Genomic DNA, 16192 nt, shown 5'->3' with positions numbered 1-16192 from the left:
CTGAAGCACTTTAAGGATTCCAACTTCAACAACCTCCGCCAGTATAACGAAGTGTTTGCCGATTGACTTCGTCTGAATGAGGGGTAAATTCCTTCTATCATTTAGCTGCTGTGTTTTCTGATGCTTTTCTAAACGTAAATTATTATATTATTATCAATACAGATTTTTAGTGGTAAGATTAGACCGTAGTCATTTATCTTGTCAGTGTGCTTGTTTTAACAAGAGAAATAATTGACTTTCACTTATAACACAATACAGTTACATACCACTGCATCCATATGAAGACGTTGTTCTGCAGGTTTGTCGTCGTCTTTTCAAATCGGTCGCTCTGGCTCGAATATAAAAGGCTTGATGGACAAGTCTTCCGTTGTTGACATTTTGTTAACGTGTGAATAAAAATGTTCTTTGAAGCTATAGTAATCGTATATCTCTAATCAAACTACAAGAATGGCCGAACGGGGGGAGTTGAACCGACCGTGAACTCGGCGACCTGGAGAGGGGGTGGGGTGTAACACATCCCCCTTTTATTTAAAGGGGCCGCTTTAAAACGACTTGCTCACAGACGCACATCAGAAAAGGGGTAGAAAAAGGGCCTGTGGAGCTATAAAAATGAGGAATTAAGACCCAAGCATTGCAGTTATGCTTTATATAGACCACAAATCTATGATTTATATGTAAAAATGAATGATTAAAAAGCATGATATGTACCCTTTAAAGGAGAACTCTGGTCAATTTTAACATTGAGCTCATTTTTTTTGTACATTTGGAGTGCTGTCAGTACAGACAAAAACGACAAAAATCTGTGTTGCCTACACCGTGTTATCCTCTTTTTAAAATTCGCACCCTGTTGACTTTAATGGGGCAAGTTCTAAACCTGCTTTTAACCTCTTAACATCCTTGATTTTAACATCCTTAACATCTTTGATTACGTACAGTATCCAGTGAAATGCTTAAAATTCATAACTAAATTCATAAAATTTGAGTGTGTATGCTTCACATGATCTGTTGCAGAAGTTTCTAACCTCAGAAAGAGCTTCCTTTGCAGCCTTTGTCTGATCAGTCTGAGCGGTGATCTGAACCTCATACAGAGAGATCTGCTCTGAGAGCTTTTCAACATGCATCGTCAAACGCTCAACATAAAGATCCTGACAAAGAGAAAGAGAGAGGTGTATAAACAAACATCTATTGGAGTTTCAATGAAATGGGAAGAATGCATTTTATCATTTGTTTGTATTATCTGATACTTTTATAACATTAACGCAGAAGAACGTCTCGGTTACGGATGTAACCCTCGTTCCCTGAGTAGGGAATGGAGACGTTACGTCAGAAGTGACGGAGAATGGGGGTTTCGCATAGAAAGCCATTCCTCTTCGAGTATTTAATAATGAGCCAATGGCATGAAATGCCTTGGGGCTGCGGAATTTGCATAGCATCACCCCGCCCCACCCCGTGGGTATAAAAGGAGGAAGTGAACGCAACCGCAGTGTGTCTTCACTGAGGAGCCAAGACTGAACTCCGGCGTCTACCCAGTGGTACAGCAGAAGTGGCAAGGAGACGTAACGTCTCTGTTCCCTACTCAGGGAACGAGGGTTACATCCGTTACCGAGACGTTCCCTTTCGTAGTCACTTCGAGTTACGTCAGAAGTGACGGAGAATGGGGGTCTGTGCCATCACATCGCAACTGTAGCGGTATTGTCTGAACGGACAAGTACGTGTTGACCCCTGAGCAGTGCTCGAAAGCGGTGCAGGGCCAGGCGTACTGCCAGCAGCTCGAGGCAATTGATGTGCATGAGGCGCTAGGGTCCTGTCCAGGAACCCGTGGCTGCATGCCCATTGCACATGGCACCCCAACCCGTGGTAGATGCATCCGTGGAGACAACGAGATGCCTGGAAACTCGCTGACGTAAAGCTGAGGTTCGACCAAGGGAAAAAGGTTTGGCGGCACGCTGGAGTCACTGGAACTCTGAGCGAGCCGCGATGCCATGCCCACCTCGGGACTCGATCGCGAAGCCACAGCTGAAGCGGTCTCATATGAAGCAAACCGAGCGGCGTTGCTGCGGCTGCGGATGCCATATGCCCCAGGAGCCTCTGAAAAAGTTTCAGTGGGACCGCACTCTTGCCCTCGAACTGTCGAAGACAAGTCAGCAGTGAGTGCACGCGCTCGTTCGTGAGCTGCGCGGACATGGCGACCGAGTCTATCTCCATGCCGAGAAAAGAGATCCTCTGCACGGGGCAAAGTTTGCTCTTCTGCCGGTTGACCCGAAGGCCCAGACGGGCTAGGTGCCGGAGCACCAGGTCTCTGTGTTCGCAAACCTGTTCTCGAGAGTGTGCCAGTAACAGCCAATCGTCGAGATAGTTCAGGATGCGAACCCCGTGTTCACGAAGGGGAACAAGGGCTGCCTCGGCGATCTTCGTGAAGACGCGAGGTGACAGAGCTAACCCGAAAGGGAGAACCGTGTACTGATATGCCTGGCCTCGAGGCAAACCGAAGAACGGTCTGTGTCGAGGCAAAATGGAGACATGAAAGTAGCGTCCTTCAGGTCGATCGCTGCAAACCAATCCTGCTGTGAACATTTTGAACGGCAGTCAATGGAGAGTACGGTTCAAAATGCGCAGATCCAGGATCGGTCGTAACCCACCGGTCTTCTTGGGGACAGTGTAGTAGGGGCTGTAAAACCCGGACCTCACCTTGGCTGGAGGGACCATCTCGATTGCACCCTTCACCAGCAGGGCCGCAATCTCCGCTCTCATGACCGGGGCATTGCCACCGACCATAGAGGAGCGAACTCCCCTGAACGGGGAGGAGACCGTGCGAACTGAGTCGCGTAGCCGAATCTGATCATTCTGATGACCCAGCGGGACAGGTCGGGGAGCTCTAGCCAAGCTCCCAGGAACTGAACCAGCGGAGTCATGCGAACCACAGACGTCCCCCCGGAGGGGCAGCGGTACGGGGAGACCGGCATGCGCACAGAAGCTACCCCGTGCGGATGCACAGTCGAGCCCCGTTCCCCGCCAGAAGAGACCAGGGAAGGACGCACGTTCCACGGGGGTCTGTTCTGCCGGGGGTCTGGCGATAGAGGGGGAGGGGAGTGTTGTAGTGGAGGGACGACACATGCTCCCATCCGCACCCTCAGAGACAGAGAGGAATGAGCGGGGCGACGCAATGGAACGTCGTGCGTGCTCATTCCAGTCTGTGTGCTCAATGATAGTGTCAAGTTCTTCTTCAACCAGCTCAGGGCACTGCTCACTCGTGGGTGAGTAGCGGGGAGCTAGAACAAAAGATTCTCCCCCAGCCCTCCACCGGGGGAAGGAGGGGCCCTGCTACTGCCTCCTATGAAAAACCGTGACACTATCACTGAGCAGCCCGCCTCAGGAACATCGCTTCGCCTGGCGTTAGCGGGGCACGCGGCCTGAGGGGGCTGTGACGCTCACCTGTGGCCTCCTCCGCGAGGCGAATCGGCTGAAGACTGCTGCTGGGGCCGCGTGGGAGGGAAGGGAGCCGCAGGGGGGCGTCCTCGGCGGCGAGCAGGCTGAGGCAGAAGTGTAAACCTGCCTCCGTCTGCTCCTAGGCGGTCGAGAACTGCTGGGCGAAGTCCTGGACCGCACCGCCGAAACATAGATGATGCTCCTGGACCACAGTGGTGGCCATCACCTGACCAAGGGAGCGAGCGGCCGCTTCCGTCGCCCGTTTGAGAGCGAGGTCGGCGGCAGGCTCACAGATCGCTTGGCCGTCATCGCGGCATCAGACACGGCCAAGTTGACGCTCCCGAAGGAGGCAACGCAGCCGCATCCTCACTTCCCGAGGAGTCAAGCCCGCCTTGTGATGCTCCGATCGACATCGCATCATCCTCTGGAGCGCTAAACGAAACAGACGGTACCTGCGAAGAGCCAGACGCCTGAAGCGATACAGCGCTCGCTGGCTCTAACACTGGAGCGGTGGGTGTGGCCCGAGGAGCTAGCGTCGGGGGTTGTGCCACACAATCACCGTCATATCACCCTGTCCCCGATTCGAAGAGCTTCTAGAAGAAGAAGCAGAACGAGTAACGGACATGGGGACTCTCACTTTATCAGATCATTGAGTCTAGATCACAGTGTAGAGATGCTCATGTTCCCACAGAAGGAACATGAGTCATCCACGAACGCTGCTACTGCATGCTGAAAGCCCAGGCACACAGAGCAGCGATCGTGACCATCAAAAAAATGACATGAATCGATCGACCCAGAAGAACACGGGCGAACCGTCTTTAAAAAGACGTGCCGCGTGCAGCTCTTTCACTAGAGAGGAGGAAATTCACTATTTCAGCGCCGAGGCGACCAGGGAGAAGCGCAAAGTCTGGCAGACCACTGCTCAGATCGCAGGCAATGCAGAGCCTCGCTGGGTACCGCCGTCACACCAACACTGAAGAGGACGCTCGTCTCGAAGAGTCTTGAATCAGTGAGAATGGCTTGTGAAGAAATCTCTTGGCTCCGAAGCGAAAACATACTGCGGTTGCGTTCACTTCCTCCTTTTATACCCACGGGGTGGGGCGGAGTGATGCTATGCAAATTCCGCAGCCCCAAGGCATTTCATGCCATTGGCTCGTTATTAAATACTCGAAGAGGATTGGCTTTCTATGCGAAACCCCCATTCTCCGTCACTTCTGACGTAACTCGAAGTGACTACGAAAGGGAACTATAATTTTCTGGTTAAATTAGTTATATGAGTGATTCATATGAGCTCAAACAAATGAAATGGACACATTTGACAAAAAGCATGTGCTCTGGAACTCCACCTGCTGATATTTTTGCTCCTCTGCCTGCGTTCTCTCTTTCTGGACTTTATGTGAAGCATTCATTATTGCTTTGATGTCTGAACGCAGGTCACTATTGGCCTCCTGCATGTAGAGCAACTTTAGGGCCAGGTTGTCCACTTTAGATTGTAATTCCGAGACTATGAAGAGAGCACATGATCAAGGCAAGACTTACAAAGATTTTCTGTCTGCACCCCTGGCGTCACCAAACAGAATTGTAAAATTATTATTTTCAAATCATTTTCAATCTGCCAATCCTAGATTCATTTATTTGATTCATTTAATTATCGCAAATTTTTACACAATTATCTTGAAATGTGATTTTTTAGAGAAAATGTTCTCTACTGTTAAAATGTTCTCACTATTTTTGTTATTAGCAGGGTTATTATCATTAACTAAAACTAAACATTTTTGTTAATTGAAATTAAGCTGAAATAAAATATAAACATTAGATTAAACAACATAAACTAAACTAAAAGAAATGAATGTTAGAAATGTTGCCTTAGCAACTAACTGCAATAAGTGTAAGTTTAAGCACATACAATATAAAATGAAAATAAAAACTAAAACTGAATTAAAAATAAAACTGAAATATATACAGTATATAAACTTGAATAGTACATAAGTAATACTAAAATAACACAGAATGATAGATCTTCTCACCTTGCATTTGTTGTTTTTTGGCCTGACTGGCAGTATCTTGGTACTGATTTTTTACCCTATCCAGCTGGTCTTGGGCCTGTCTATGATGAGCAACAGTCTGGGCATTGGCCTCATGACTTGCTTCCAGAGAGGCCTGGAGTCTGGCCAACATCTTGTGGACCATGTATACCTCTTCAGCAAGGTTATGGCACCTCTGGGCCTCTGCCTTCTCCACTACTATCTGCAGCAAAGCAATTATGATCAGTTTCCTTGGCGTCTGTTTGTATGCAAGTATGTGTATTTATTTCTCGAAGAACAGAATCAGTCATTTCTGGCCAATATGCATTATGGTTACGTTTATGAAGAAATACCCATTTCAATCACTTGTAGACGAAACTACTAATCATTTTTGACAGATTTCTTACCTTTTCGCCGAGCTCAAGGTGCAATCTCTCCACCTGATTGCTGAGGTTTTTTTTCAATGCAGACTGGAATCTTTTCATTAAAGGCTAAAGAACACGGGGCATTCGAAAATGTATTAAAAATATGAAAAATGCACTGCTTTGGAAAAAAAAACACATTAGGTATACACACATGCTCAGGATCCAGCACCACAGTTTCTTCCTCTTCCTCGTATTCCTCTCCGGCTCTACTTTCTGCCTCAATGTCACTGATCTCCAGCTGGAAAGTGTGATGTGGTATAACAGGTGTCCACCTGTGGTTTATATCTGCACAAAAACAGAACAAAAACTGAAATTACCAGTAAATCCTTCAATATAGGCTAATTATTACATGAAACTAAGATACCAGAATTGTCCAATTGAAAGTATCCACTGGTCCCAACATGATCGATGTCTCTGTCATAATTGTCTGAAAGCTCCATCGATTCCACCTATAAATAAAATCATTAATACACCACTCTACATTACAATATGTATATAAAACTAAAAACTTGAGTTCACAAGATTTGCCCTGATTTTTAGGAAAAATGAAAAACTAAAGTAAAAAATGCTGTTATCAAATCTGATACCATCTGTATGATGAATGGCTTTGGAATAATAAAAATGAAAGGTTTGTGTAAGAGACCTCTTTAGGCTCGGTGAATTCACCCGGAGCCTCTTCCTGCCTGTTCATCTGATCCTCTGGGAGACCTCCATCACACCCACCGCTTTCCATCTCTTCATAGTCATAAATAAAGTAATACAACATAGACATACACATATATAAGTATATATAATACATTAGCAGGATATGACAGATTCATTTTATTTTAAATTGTCACCTGTTTCCGTTGTATCTTGTTCCTGAGTAACGTTAACTTAGCAGAGAGCTGTTATGAAGCAGTATTTCCCCAAATGTATTAACAGTAATCGTTCAATCAGCAATACTACATCCAAAATTCAGCTGAATTAATGATTCATTTTATTCTGGTTAAATAATTGATTTATGTTATTTCTGTGTTGTTACCATTTAGCAGCGCGAGACCTGCGGTTACTTTGCATCTCCGTTGCTGGGAGACGCCACACTTCCGGATTCGCTCCTCCTATAAAAACATATGTATCTGCGTTTAAAAAAAAAAAAAAAACAACCAACCTCAAACAACAAGATATAAAACGTAGAAGACTTCTTAAAAGTACTTTTTTTCAATACTAACTTGTTTACTTATACTTGTTTACTGAATATAAAAAAGAAGCTTTGGGCCAGAGAATGTCTCTGTTTGGGCTATAAAATCTCCCACACAGTAGGTGGCGGTGTCTTGCTTTCCGCTGGCTTGAGAGAGCGCGAAGAAAGCTGAGCTCAAGCTGTATTGCGCGCGCATCATCATCATCGGAGGAGATGAGATGGTATTGATGTGAAAACATCGACGTAGAGAGATTGATCAATGTTTATACATTTGTGGGTCAGTATTATTAAAATATTTTTTTATAATTTACCATTGATCATGCACGGAAACGCCACATGTTTAGAATGGTAATACGTTCGTATTATCAGGCTAGTGTTTCACTTATAGCTGAGCTGACATGGTTGGATATGTCAGCAAAACGAAAAACTACTAAAACGAATAATATCATACAGTACAATGTTTTATTACAGTACATTTTTATGACATATTCAAATATCTGGGTACACAAACATGTTATTCATCCAGTAAGTTACCATGGTACGTTATATATCCAAGACGTGAAATTATTATTCGCTAATGGAGTCTCCACTTTTTTTTTTACAAATAATTTTGCAGTGCTCACAAAGGACTGGAAAAGTCCAGGGGTTGGTTGCATAAACCGCAAAGACTAGTCTAACAAGTTGAAAGACATCATATGACATCAGACTATTCATAGCTCTCTTTGTTTTTAAAAGTTACTTAAAAAGGTAGATTACCCTAATTTGGTACCGAAAAGAAAGGCTGACTGACTTACGAAATAATGTGGGTCATACTAGGAGAAACTACTACATTCTACACTGTCTTAACACAATGGCAACCGGCCCTAGGAAAATCATTGGTAAAAAGGTGTGGGAATCCTCCAGGCTTAAATCAGTGGCATGGTATCATCTTATTCCATCATTTTACCATAATACTGCCATGGTGCCTTTTGCTTTAGAGGAAATCTTGTTTTCAAAAAACTCTGTTCTGTGTTTTTGTGAATTCCAGAAGTGATGAAGGTTAAAATAAAGCAGTGGAATGGTGTGGCATCCTGGTTGTGGGTGGCCAATGATGAGAACTGTGGCATCTGTCGAGCCCCTTTCAATGGATGCTGCCCAGACTGTGGGTAACCTGATTTCACTGTATCATGGACAAAGACTACACTTCCACCTGTGCCTTTGCAGTTTTTTCATGAAATTTTCAGTTTTAATCCTCATGAAATCCTACTGTTTTATTTCCAACATATAGTTATTTGTGCAACTTGTTTTGTGTAATTGAACCATATATATTCAGTGTAAGAAAATGAAATGTACTCTCTGGTTTTATCAGGTAAGGTCCCAGGTGATGACTGCCCATTGGTTTGGGGTCAGTGCTCTCACTGTTTCCACATGCACTGCATCTTGAAGTGGCTAAATTCTCAACAAGTACAGCAGCAGTGCCCAATGTGCCGTCAGGAATGGAAGTTTAAAGAGTGAGCTCGTCTGTCAACAGCACGACACTTGGATTTTCAGTAAAAATTCTTAAAAGTGATATTTGGGTGACTCCTATCACAGTAATAATGTTCTCTCTTTTTTTGTATTCAGGGGAGACACTTCCTAAGGAGATCAAATAAATGCATCACAGATTGATTCTTTTGTTTCTTTATTATAATGTTGTTTTCTTTGTGATGAATATCCCACAAAATAACTTTCATATTTAAAAATGGTTGGTATGGTTTTGTACAAAACAGCTGACTGTGATTTGCAGTCAAAGAGAATTATGAAATTTTCAATTATGAAAACAGTAAAGAATGTCACAGAACACTGACAGTGGTATGCATTTGTATCTTTGTGCTGTATTCTTCTTACAGACATCTGTAACCAAGAAGGTATTCAGAGTGTTTTAATGTTTGTGAAACTTTGTTTACATTAGTAAAACTGAAAGTAATCATGCAAATTTGTTTAAAGTAAATATGAATAGGAACCAAACAAAAAGGATTTTAAAAATGGAATTCAAATAGAGAAAAATGACCTTATTTCAGTGCATTTTCAGAAACTATACATACATTCTTGGGAGAAAAAGGGCTACATGAAAATAACATTTATACCAGAGGAGTAAAATAAGGTTGGGAATAATTTGAAGCACTGACTCAAATTGCCCTATAACCACCATTTCTTATAAAAACTGCCTAATTGACTATAAAATAGCTTTTATAAACATGCATTTGAGGGAAAAAAAAAACATTACTGGTGTGCATCTTGACAGAGTAGTAGCACTAACAAATTTTAAGGGATGCCAGTGCAAGTTGCTTTCAGTTAATACAGCTCAAACATGTATTTTAGTCTGGGACTAGGCTTAATTGTCTATGAAACCAGGGGCCTATGTTTTTATTTTACAAACCTGGTTAATTCAAATTGTAAGCCTGGATAAATTAAAACATTTCAATTGTGTTTTAAAACCATTCCTTAAAATATAAAGCACACTGGGCACTTCCTGTATTTATAAAAAAAAAAAAAAAAAAGTGCAATTCAGTGCAGAAAACGGGTTCAGTTTGCCTATGAGCACATGATCCAATCTTTTCTGTTTCCTTCCATCATCTGAAGAAAAATAATGTGGCCGTTGAATAATTGTCATGAATTTTTTTTTGTAAGTTTTGTGAAACATTTTGTTGGTTTGTATGGGTGATAATCATATATCAAAAAGACATGCTTTTGGCATATATGCCTCTTTACATAAGCATTAATAGAGTGCTGCAGGGATCATTCATTTTTGTAGACCAAACATTTTAGCACTACCTGAATTTAGCATCGAATTTAGCATTTAATGGGTTTTTGGTTAAATACCTGAAGTAAGGTAACACAAGCTCAAGATATTTCCATGTTTTTATTTCACGACATAAAATACATCAGTTATACTCCTTTGTATTTTTTAAAATCTAATACTTGCCTTGAAAAAGGCAGGTGCTAACATGTGGTTAAATGGGAATACAGAGTTTGTTGGGGCCATTAAACATCATCACACAGGTATTACTTGATTTTTTTCTTTTAGAGCCTAAATGGGTTTATAATCTCACTCTTGAAAACTATTATAACCCAAGCTTTCAAGGAAATAAAAAAAATACATACAAATTATTGGAAGCTTAATGGTGGTGACATGGAAGTCGATTGAACTGTAGTTCGTTTATAGCCTACAATTAGCTTTTTACTTCTGCCAATAGTATTAAGGCTTCAAAATTCATAAAGGTTGGGTTAATTTTTGAAGATTATCACATTGAACAAAACATACGATTGTAAGAATCATAACCTTTTGTTGGTCACAGCTTATGTTCTGCAACAATCCAAAAGCCAATAGAAAAATCCTGATGGGTTTTTGTCTAGGGCAACTAGGGTGATGCTAACTTCTGGTTTGGCCTACAAAAATATACATTCTTGGAAGAAAAAAAGTGCTACACAAAAAAAATAATATCTGGAGAACTATAAAAAGCTATAGGTTATAAACATTATTTCAGGGAGAATCTTTTGTTTTTATACATTGGACGAAGTAGGCATCAATGAACAAGGCTTATCACTTGAATGGATATGGATCAGGGATCAGCAGATAATGGTCTGAATAAAATCAGTGCATCAGGCAAGACGTTTATGCTGTATCAGTCTGTTTAGATTTAAAAATTCATAAAGACTTCTTGGAGTCTTGTGTGTTTCTCCTTTTCACATCATTCAAGTCGACTGGTGTAAAAGCTGAAGATTAGAAACAAACAGTTAGAGAGCATGCATGCATAGTATTTCAGTTGAGTCTTTAAGAAAATGCACACATTTGTTAAGAGACACACATCCCCCCCTAGCAAGGTAAACCAGGGAATAGCTGATGGCTCAGCCAAATATTTAAACCATTATTAATTATTTACCCCTTAGCAAGGAAAACCAGGGAATAGCTAATGGCTCAGCCAAATATTTAAACCATTATTAATTATTTATCCTTCTAAAACATTCCTTTATCAATAAAATATATTTCCCAGGACAAAAATCACAAAGTTAAACATACAGCTCAGTGTAGGGTTTGGCATCCTCTCCACATACTTCTGGGGTCCCTGGTTATTGTTTTCACTTCCCTGGCAAGTCTGCATTTCTCTCATTACACGCTGCCAAGCTATTGGAAGAAGTGTTGATGTTATTTAAAACTCTAATTCCCAAACATACAAAAGTATATTTTTGATGGGCCACTGATTATTTATGTTTTTCAGACCTTTTGAAAAGATTTCCAAAACTCGTATTCGGCAACTTACTGTAATGAATGAATCGCACATTTTCCTCGTGTGCTGGTGTGAGTAGATCCTCTGTGTTGGTTGGGGAACAGTCTCCGGACATCTGCTTGTAATTTTGAACCATGCTTGAGGATGGAGAGCTGCCCACAACACTGTCAAAAATCCCCATGCATAAGTTTAACACATTAAATCAAACATATTACACTAAAGTGACAGACCCACTGTGAATGCGTCATTGTTAAATGGACAACACAAAGTTAATTACCTGATTATTTTTGTTTTTTTAGGGAACTACTCTCCAGGAAGTGTCAAAGCACAAAAGCAGGCAGTTTAAGCCTGGAAGTGTAGCAATAGCTTTTAGAGCTGTGATCTGTTCTTATTTATTTATTTATGTTAAGTGTCGTTTTGAGGTCAGTCTCACAAACAAGCAGCTAACGTTAGTTTGCCGCCGCATGTAATTTAAATAGCGAATGTGTTTATGTTCCGATAAAGGGACGTCATATTTTCGTAAATATCTGACTAGCTTAGCAGCTAACATCAATAACAGAAACCCCCATAAAAATTAAACGTTTAAACAAGAGATCGATCCGACATAACTAGTATATTACAATTAATGCGAATAAAACGTATCCGCATTGGAACTTACAAACTGGAGTTTAAATCCTTTGTTCCAGCCAAAACGATCCTTAATACAGCTGCGTTGAGGGGAGTCCAGCACAACAATCAGTGATGTCACGTTATATTGGAGAACGAATCTGTTGAATCAGACCTTTTCAATAAATCAAAGAAATTGGTCTGAGAGTACTACGATACTTCTTTGCATTCAGTCACATTTAACCATAGACGCATTTAACCAGGAACCGCCTCTGTCAGACATGCATAATGAGCCGAGAACGTAGCCCTCAATCGGGTCACGGGGTGAGGGTCTATAGGACCCCAATCGACTTTTACTTAATTAAAAAAAAGGTTCCCTTCATCTCAGTGGAATAAGATTTTGTGACTTTTCATACATTACACAAAAACTGGGTTTGATTCGGTTGTTCTGAAGGCATGTAAAAAAAAATGTTTACACTTCAAAATACATTTTAGATTAACTTTTAGACAAAACGTGTAAGGGTCACAACTCTTTGTTACACAAAGATCTTATTTATTTATTTATTTATTTATTTATTTATTTATTTGCGATTTTCCAAAAGGCTATGGGGAAAATGCATAGCTTTTCGATCAAGGGAACCCATGCGCCGCTAGCTTCCGAGTTGTCCTACAAAGTGACGTCATCACTTCGGCACTCTATTGAAATAATAATAATGATGTTATTATTTTTCTTCAAGAAATTCATTCAGAGGAAACGGATGTTAAATTTTGGAGGACTCAATGGGGAAATTCAATTTTCTTTAGCCATGGCAGCAGTCACTCAGCTGGGAGTGCTATTATGTTACATAAGTTTAAAGGGTCTATATTAGAAACTTTATGTTCGGATGAAGGCAGATGGGTTAGTGTTGTAGTAAAACAAGGTAATGCCACCTTTATAGCTTGTTGTGTATATGGATACAATTCTCATGGATCCAATAGAGTAATGTTTTCTCAGCTAGTGGATAACCTCAAAAAGTTACACAAAAAATATAAGAACGCTTATTTTATTTTGGGGGGTGACTTTAACGAATGTATGGACGATCACCTGGATAGATACCCCCCTAGACTTGATGGCAGGATGAGTAATGATCTAATTATTTCTCTGTGCTCCGATCTCTCCCTTACTGATGCATGGCGATTCTTTAATCCTTCTACCAAAGATTTTACCTGGTCCAATAAAAGTTTGTCTTTTAGATCTAGGATTGATTTTTTTCTAATTTCATCTTCTATTCTTAACTATGTAAAAGATGCTTCTCACATCACTGCCCCCTTATCTGATCACAAATTAATTGCTATAAAATTGAGTGACATCAAAGATAGCCCAAGAATGAGGGGCTACTGGAAACTTAATAATGCCTTGTTAAAAGACAAAAAATTCAATGATTCTATTGTCAATCTTACCAAAGAATTATTTACGGGGGTAATCAGAGATTATAAAACAAATTGGGAATTTTTTAAATACAAAGCTAGATATATTGCAGTTAAAAGAAGTAAAGAAATTAAAGATATTAAACATAAATCTGATTCCGAGCTAGTTAATAGACTTAATGTGTTACTAGCTAAAGATAAGATTACTGAAGAAGAGGATCTGGAAATAAAAAAATTAAGTCTGGAATTCGACAGAGCTTACTTAGAGTTGGCTAAAGGTGCATATATAAGGTCTCGGGCGAAATGGGTTGAAGAGGGGGAAAAGAATACTAGCTATTTTTTTGCCCTAGAAAAAAGAAACAGTCAGAGGAAAGCTCTTTTAGCACTTAATATTGATGGAGTTACCTCCAATGACCCCAGGGAAATATCTAAATTTGTTACCAAATTTTATAGCAATCTTTATACCTCTAATTTTAACTATGACCTCTGTGAAAAATTTATTGATATAATTAAACCCTGTATTACAATTATTGATCGTGAGTTTAGTCAAATTTGTGACACTGATTTGTCAATAAATGAAATTGAGCAAGCTCTGCATTCAATGAAAAAAGGCAAATCCCCTGGTATTGACGGGCTCTCAGTAGAGTTCTATCTCCACTTTTGGGAGTTTATTAAAATCCCTTTATTTCATATGTATAAGGAATGCATCAGTCGGGGAGAAATGACCTCCACTATGAAACAGGGAGTTATATCCCTTATTCCCAAGTCAAACAAGGACCCTTTATTAATTGACAATTGGCGGCCTATCACTTTGTTAACATTAGATTATAAATTATTAGCCTCTGTTTACGCTAAAAGATTAAGAACTGGTCTAGATCACATTATTTCTGAATCTCAATCGGGATTCATGAAAGGCCGTCACATATCTAATAATATAAGGTTAGTATTAGATTTGTTGGATTATTCTAATCTAATTCAATCAGACGGTCTCATACTTTTTCTTGATTTTTACAAAGCGTTTGATTCTTTAGAACACAATTTTATTTTCCGTACTTTAGAGTTATTTGGATTCGGCAAATCTTTTATTGATATTGTAACCATGTTTTATAGAAATATTAACAGTTCAGTGATTGTTAACTTTGATACATCTAAAAGGTTTGACATCCATCGTGGAGTCAGACAGGGATGTCCTATCTCCCCATTTTTATTTCTTTTGGCCACAGAATTACTTTGTCTAAGGATTAACCAAAATGAAACGCTGTTAGGAATATCTATTTTTGATAGGGAGCTTAAAATAGCACAGCTAGCCGACGATACCACACTATTCTTGAAGGATAAAAAACAGTTATCTAATGCTTTGGAAATGATAGATCAGTTTTCATCTGCCTCTGGTCTAAAACTCAATATTTCGAAATGTGAAATTATCTCAATTCATGATATAGATGAGTCATCTTTGGAAGGTATCCCAGTTAAAAACAGTGTTAAATATCTAGGTATTCATATCACTAAAAATCCAATTACTAGACATCATTTAAACTTTTCTGATAAAATTATAAAAACTAAAAACATTTTTAACATTTGGCTTCAAAGAGATCTTTCATTATACGGTAGAGTTCTTTTATCTAAGGTCGAAGGGCTCTCTCGCTTTGTGTACCCTGCTCTCTCTTTGTTTATCAATGATAAAGCTATAAAAGGAATTAACAAAATATTTTTGGATTTCATCTGGAAAAATAAACCTCACAAATTAAAAAGAGAAGTACTCTCCAATTCCAGAGGTGAAGGTGGCCTTGACTTTTTGGACTTTGCCGATACTATAAACACCTTTAAAGTAAACTGGCTGAAAAGATGCCTTGCGAACCCAGTATCGTTATGGTTTTTCATTCCCAATAATATCTTTAACAAACTTGGTGGCCTATCTTTCCTATTAAAGTGTAACTTTTTGCCTGGTAAGTTACCCATTTCCTTATCTAACTTTCATCAACAATGCCTTCTCTCATGGAAATTGTGTTTTGTCCATAGCTTTTCGCCCCACAAAGTTCTCCTTTGGAACAATATGTATATAACCGTTAGAAATAAGTCTCTTTTCTTTCATAGATGGTTTAATAATAACTTTAACTGCATTCTATCAGTCTTTGATGATTTTGGTAATATTCTATCTTATGAGCAATTTTTGAATCTTCATAACTTTCCTGTTCCACCAAAGGAATATAATACCTTGATAAAAGCTATACCAGCAGGCTTAATTCAATTAGTTAAAAATCACCTTAGCTTCAATAAAGGTAACATTGTGTATCCGTCTTTACGCTTGGGTGGTATTGAATTTTTAGATCGAAAATGTAACAACAGACATATTCGTAAAATTTTTCAAATGAAAAGAAAGATTACCCCTAGGGGTAAATTCTACCGGGGTTCCCTTGTAACAAACGTAAATTGGAAGAAGGCTTGGCTTTTGCCTAGTAAATTTTGTGTGTCCAACAAAGTTAAAGAAATTCATTATAAGATCCTTCATAAGATCTACCCTGTTAACTCTTCTATTGCTAAATATTCTGATGTTGATGATACTTGCTCTTTCTGTGGTTTTGTTGAGGAAACAACTGCCCATTTATTTTGTGAATGTAATGTAACCAATAGATTTTGGAATAAATTAAGTTCTTTTGTTTTTAGCCCTACAAATACGACCCACACCTTCACTCTCAAAGAGGTTATTTTTTATTATGAAAATCCAAAGTTGCTTTCCCTTGAGTATGTTGTTAACTTCTTTATCTTGTATGCAAAATTCTTCATCCATAAGCAAAAATGGCTTAAATCTCCTTTGAGCTTTCCTCTCTTTCTTGCTGATTTTGACTCTTTTATTTCGTCCCTTAGACTTATAAATAA

At 39.7% G+C, this 16192-nt stretch overlaps 3 protein-coding genes across 9 annotated transcripts in view; 1 reads left to right on the top strand and 2 right to left on the bottom strand.

The window, feature by feature from the left end:
- The window catches only part of LOC120486150 (coiled-coil domain 40 molecular ruler complex subunit), a 67080-nt gene extending 59884 nt beyond the window's left edge, over positions 1 to 7196 (bottom strand). For 2 of the 6 annotated variants that reach the window (XM_089134079.1, XM_089134078.1), the window contains exons 1-7: positions 6519 to 6647; positions 6240 to 6324; positions 6027 to 6160; positions 5858 to 5941; positions 5454 to 5673; positions 4773 to 4930; positions 1023 to 1145 (exon numbers count right to left, since the gene is read on the bottom strand). In XM_089134079.1, the coding sequence (XP_088990205.1) occupies positions 1023 to 1145; positions 4773 to 4930; positions 5454 to 5673; positions 5858 to 5941; positions 6027 to 6160; positions 6240 to 6324; positions 6519 to 6647 (933 nt within the window). Of the gene's footprint in view, positions 1 to 1022; positions 1146 to 4772; positions 4931 to 5453; positions 5674 to 5857; positions 5942 to 6026; positions 6161 to 6239; positions 6325 to 6518; positions 6648 to 6714 lie in introns of those variants that run through there. The other 4 variants (XM_089134082.1, XM_089134080.1, XM_089134081.1 and 1 more) reach the window with 4 other exon arrangements.
- anapc11 (APC11 anaphase promoting complex subunit 11 homolog (yeast)) lies at positions 7178 to 8702 on the top strand. 2 transcript variants are annotated; one of them, XM_089134083.1, is made up of 4 exons: positions 7178 to 7332; positions 8083 to 8196; positions 8404 to 8545; positions 8658 to 8702. In XM_089134083.1, the coding sequence occupies exons 2-4, from the start codon at positions 8088 to 8090 to the stop codon at positions 8671 to 8673; spliced, it is 267 nt and encodes an 88-aa protein (XP_088990209.1). In that variant the 5' UTR covers positions 7178 to 7332; positions 8083 to 8087; the 3' UTR covers positions 8674 to 8702. The 2 variants fall into 2 exon arrangements, with proteins under 2 accessions (XP_088990209.1, XP_039537944.1); XM_039682010.2 differs by lacking the exon at positions 8658 to 8702 and having other exon boundaries at positions 8404 to 8549.
- Positions 8703 to 9917: 1215 nt separating this feature from the next.
- Positions 9918 to 15274, bottom strand: LOC120486152 (mapk-regulated corepressor-interacting protein 1). The gene is made up of 5 exons (XM_089134610.1): positions 15271 to 15274; positions 11961 to 12009; positions 11336 to 11466; positions 11095 to 11199; positions 9918 to 10790 (listed from the first exon to the last, which is right to left on the bottom strand). Exons 1-5 carry the CDS (start codon positions 15272 to 15274, stop codon positions 10723 to 10725), a joined length of 357 nt encoding a protein of 118 aa, XP_088990736.1. The 3' UTR covers positions 9918 to 10722.
- Positions 15275 to 16192: the final 918 nt, after the last annotated feature.

This window comes from Pimephales promelas, chromosome 8 (genome assembly GCF_988280905.1).
Source record: "Pimephales promelas chromosome 8, fPimPro1.hap1.1, whole genome shotgun sequence".
NCBI lineage: Eukaryota > Metazoa > Chordata > Actinopteri > Cypriniformes > Leuciscidae > Pimephales > Pimephales promelas.
Note: the sequence above shows the minus strand (reverse complement) of the source record. Positions and strands in the feature narration are given on the sequence as shown.

Bases quoted from the DNA above. Each gene is read 5' to 3' on its own strand.
- LOC120486152 (XM_089134610.1), bottom strand. The intron at 11,467-11,960 runs GTAAGTTCCAAT...GATTTTTGACAG, and splicing joins AAGGATTTAAACTCCAGTTT to TGTTGTGGGCAGCTCTCCAT. The intron at 10,791-11,094 runs GTATGTTTAACT...TCTAATCTTCAG, and splicing joins GCCAAACCCTACACTGAGCT to CTTTTACACCAGTCGACTTG.
- anapc11 (XM_089134083.1), top strand. From the start codon at position 8,088: ATGAAGGTTAAAATAAAGCAGTGGAATGGTGTGGCATCCTGGTTGTGG. The intron at 8,197-8,403 runs GTGGGTAACCTG...TGGTTTTATCAG, and splicing joins CAATGGATGCTGCCCAGACT to GTAAGGTCCCAGGTGATGAC.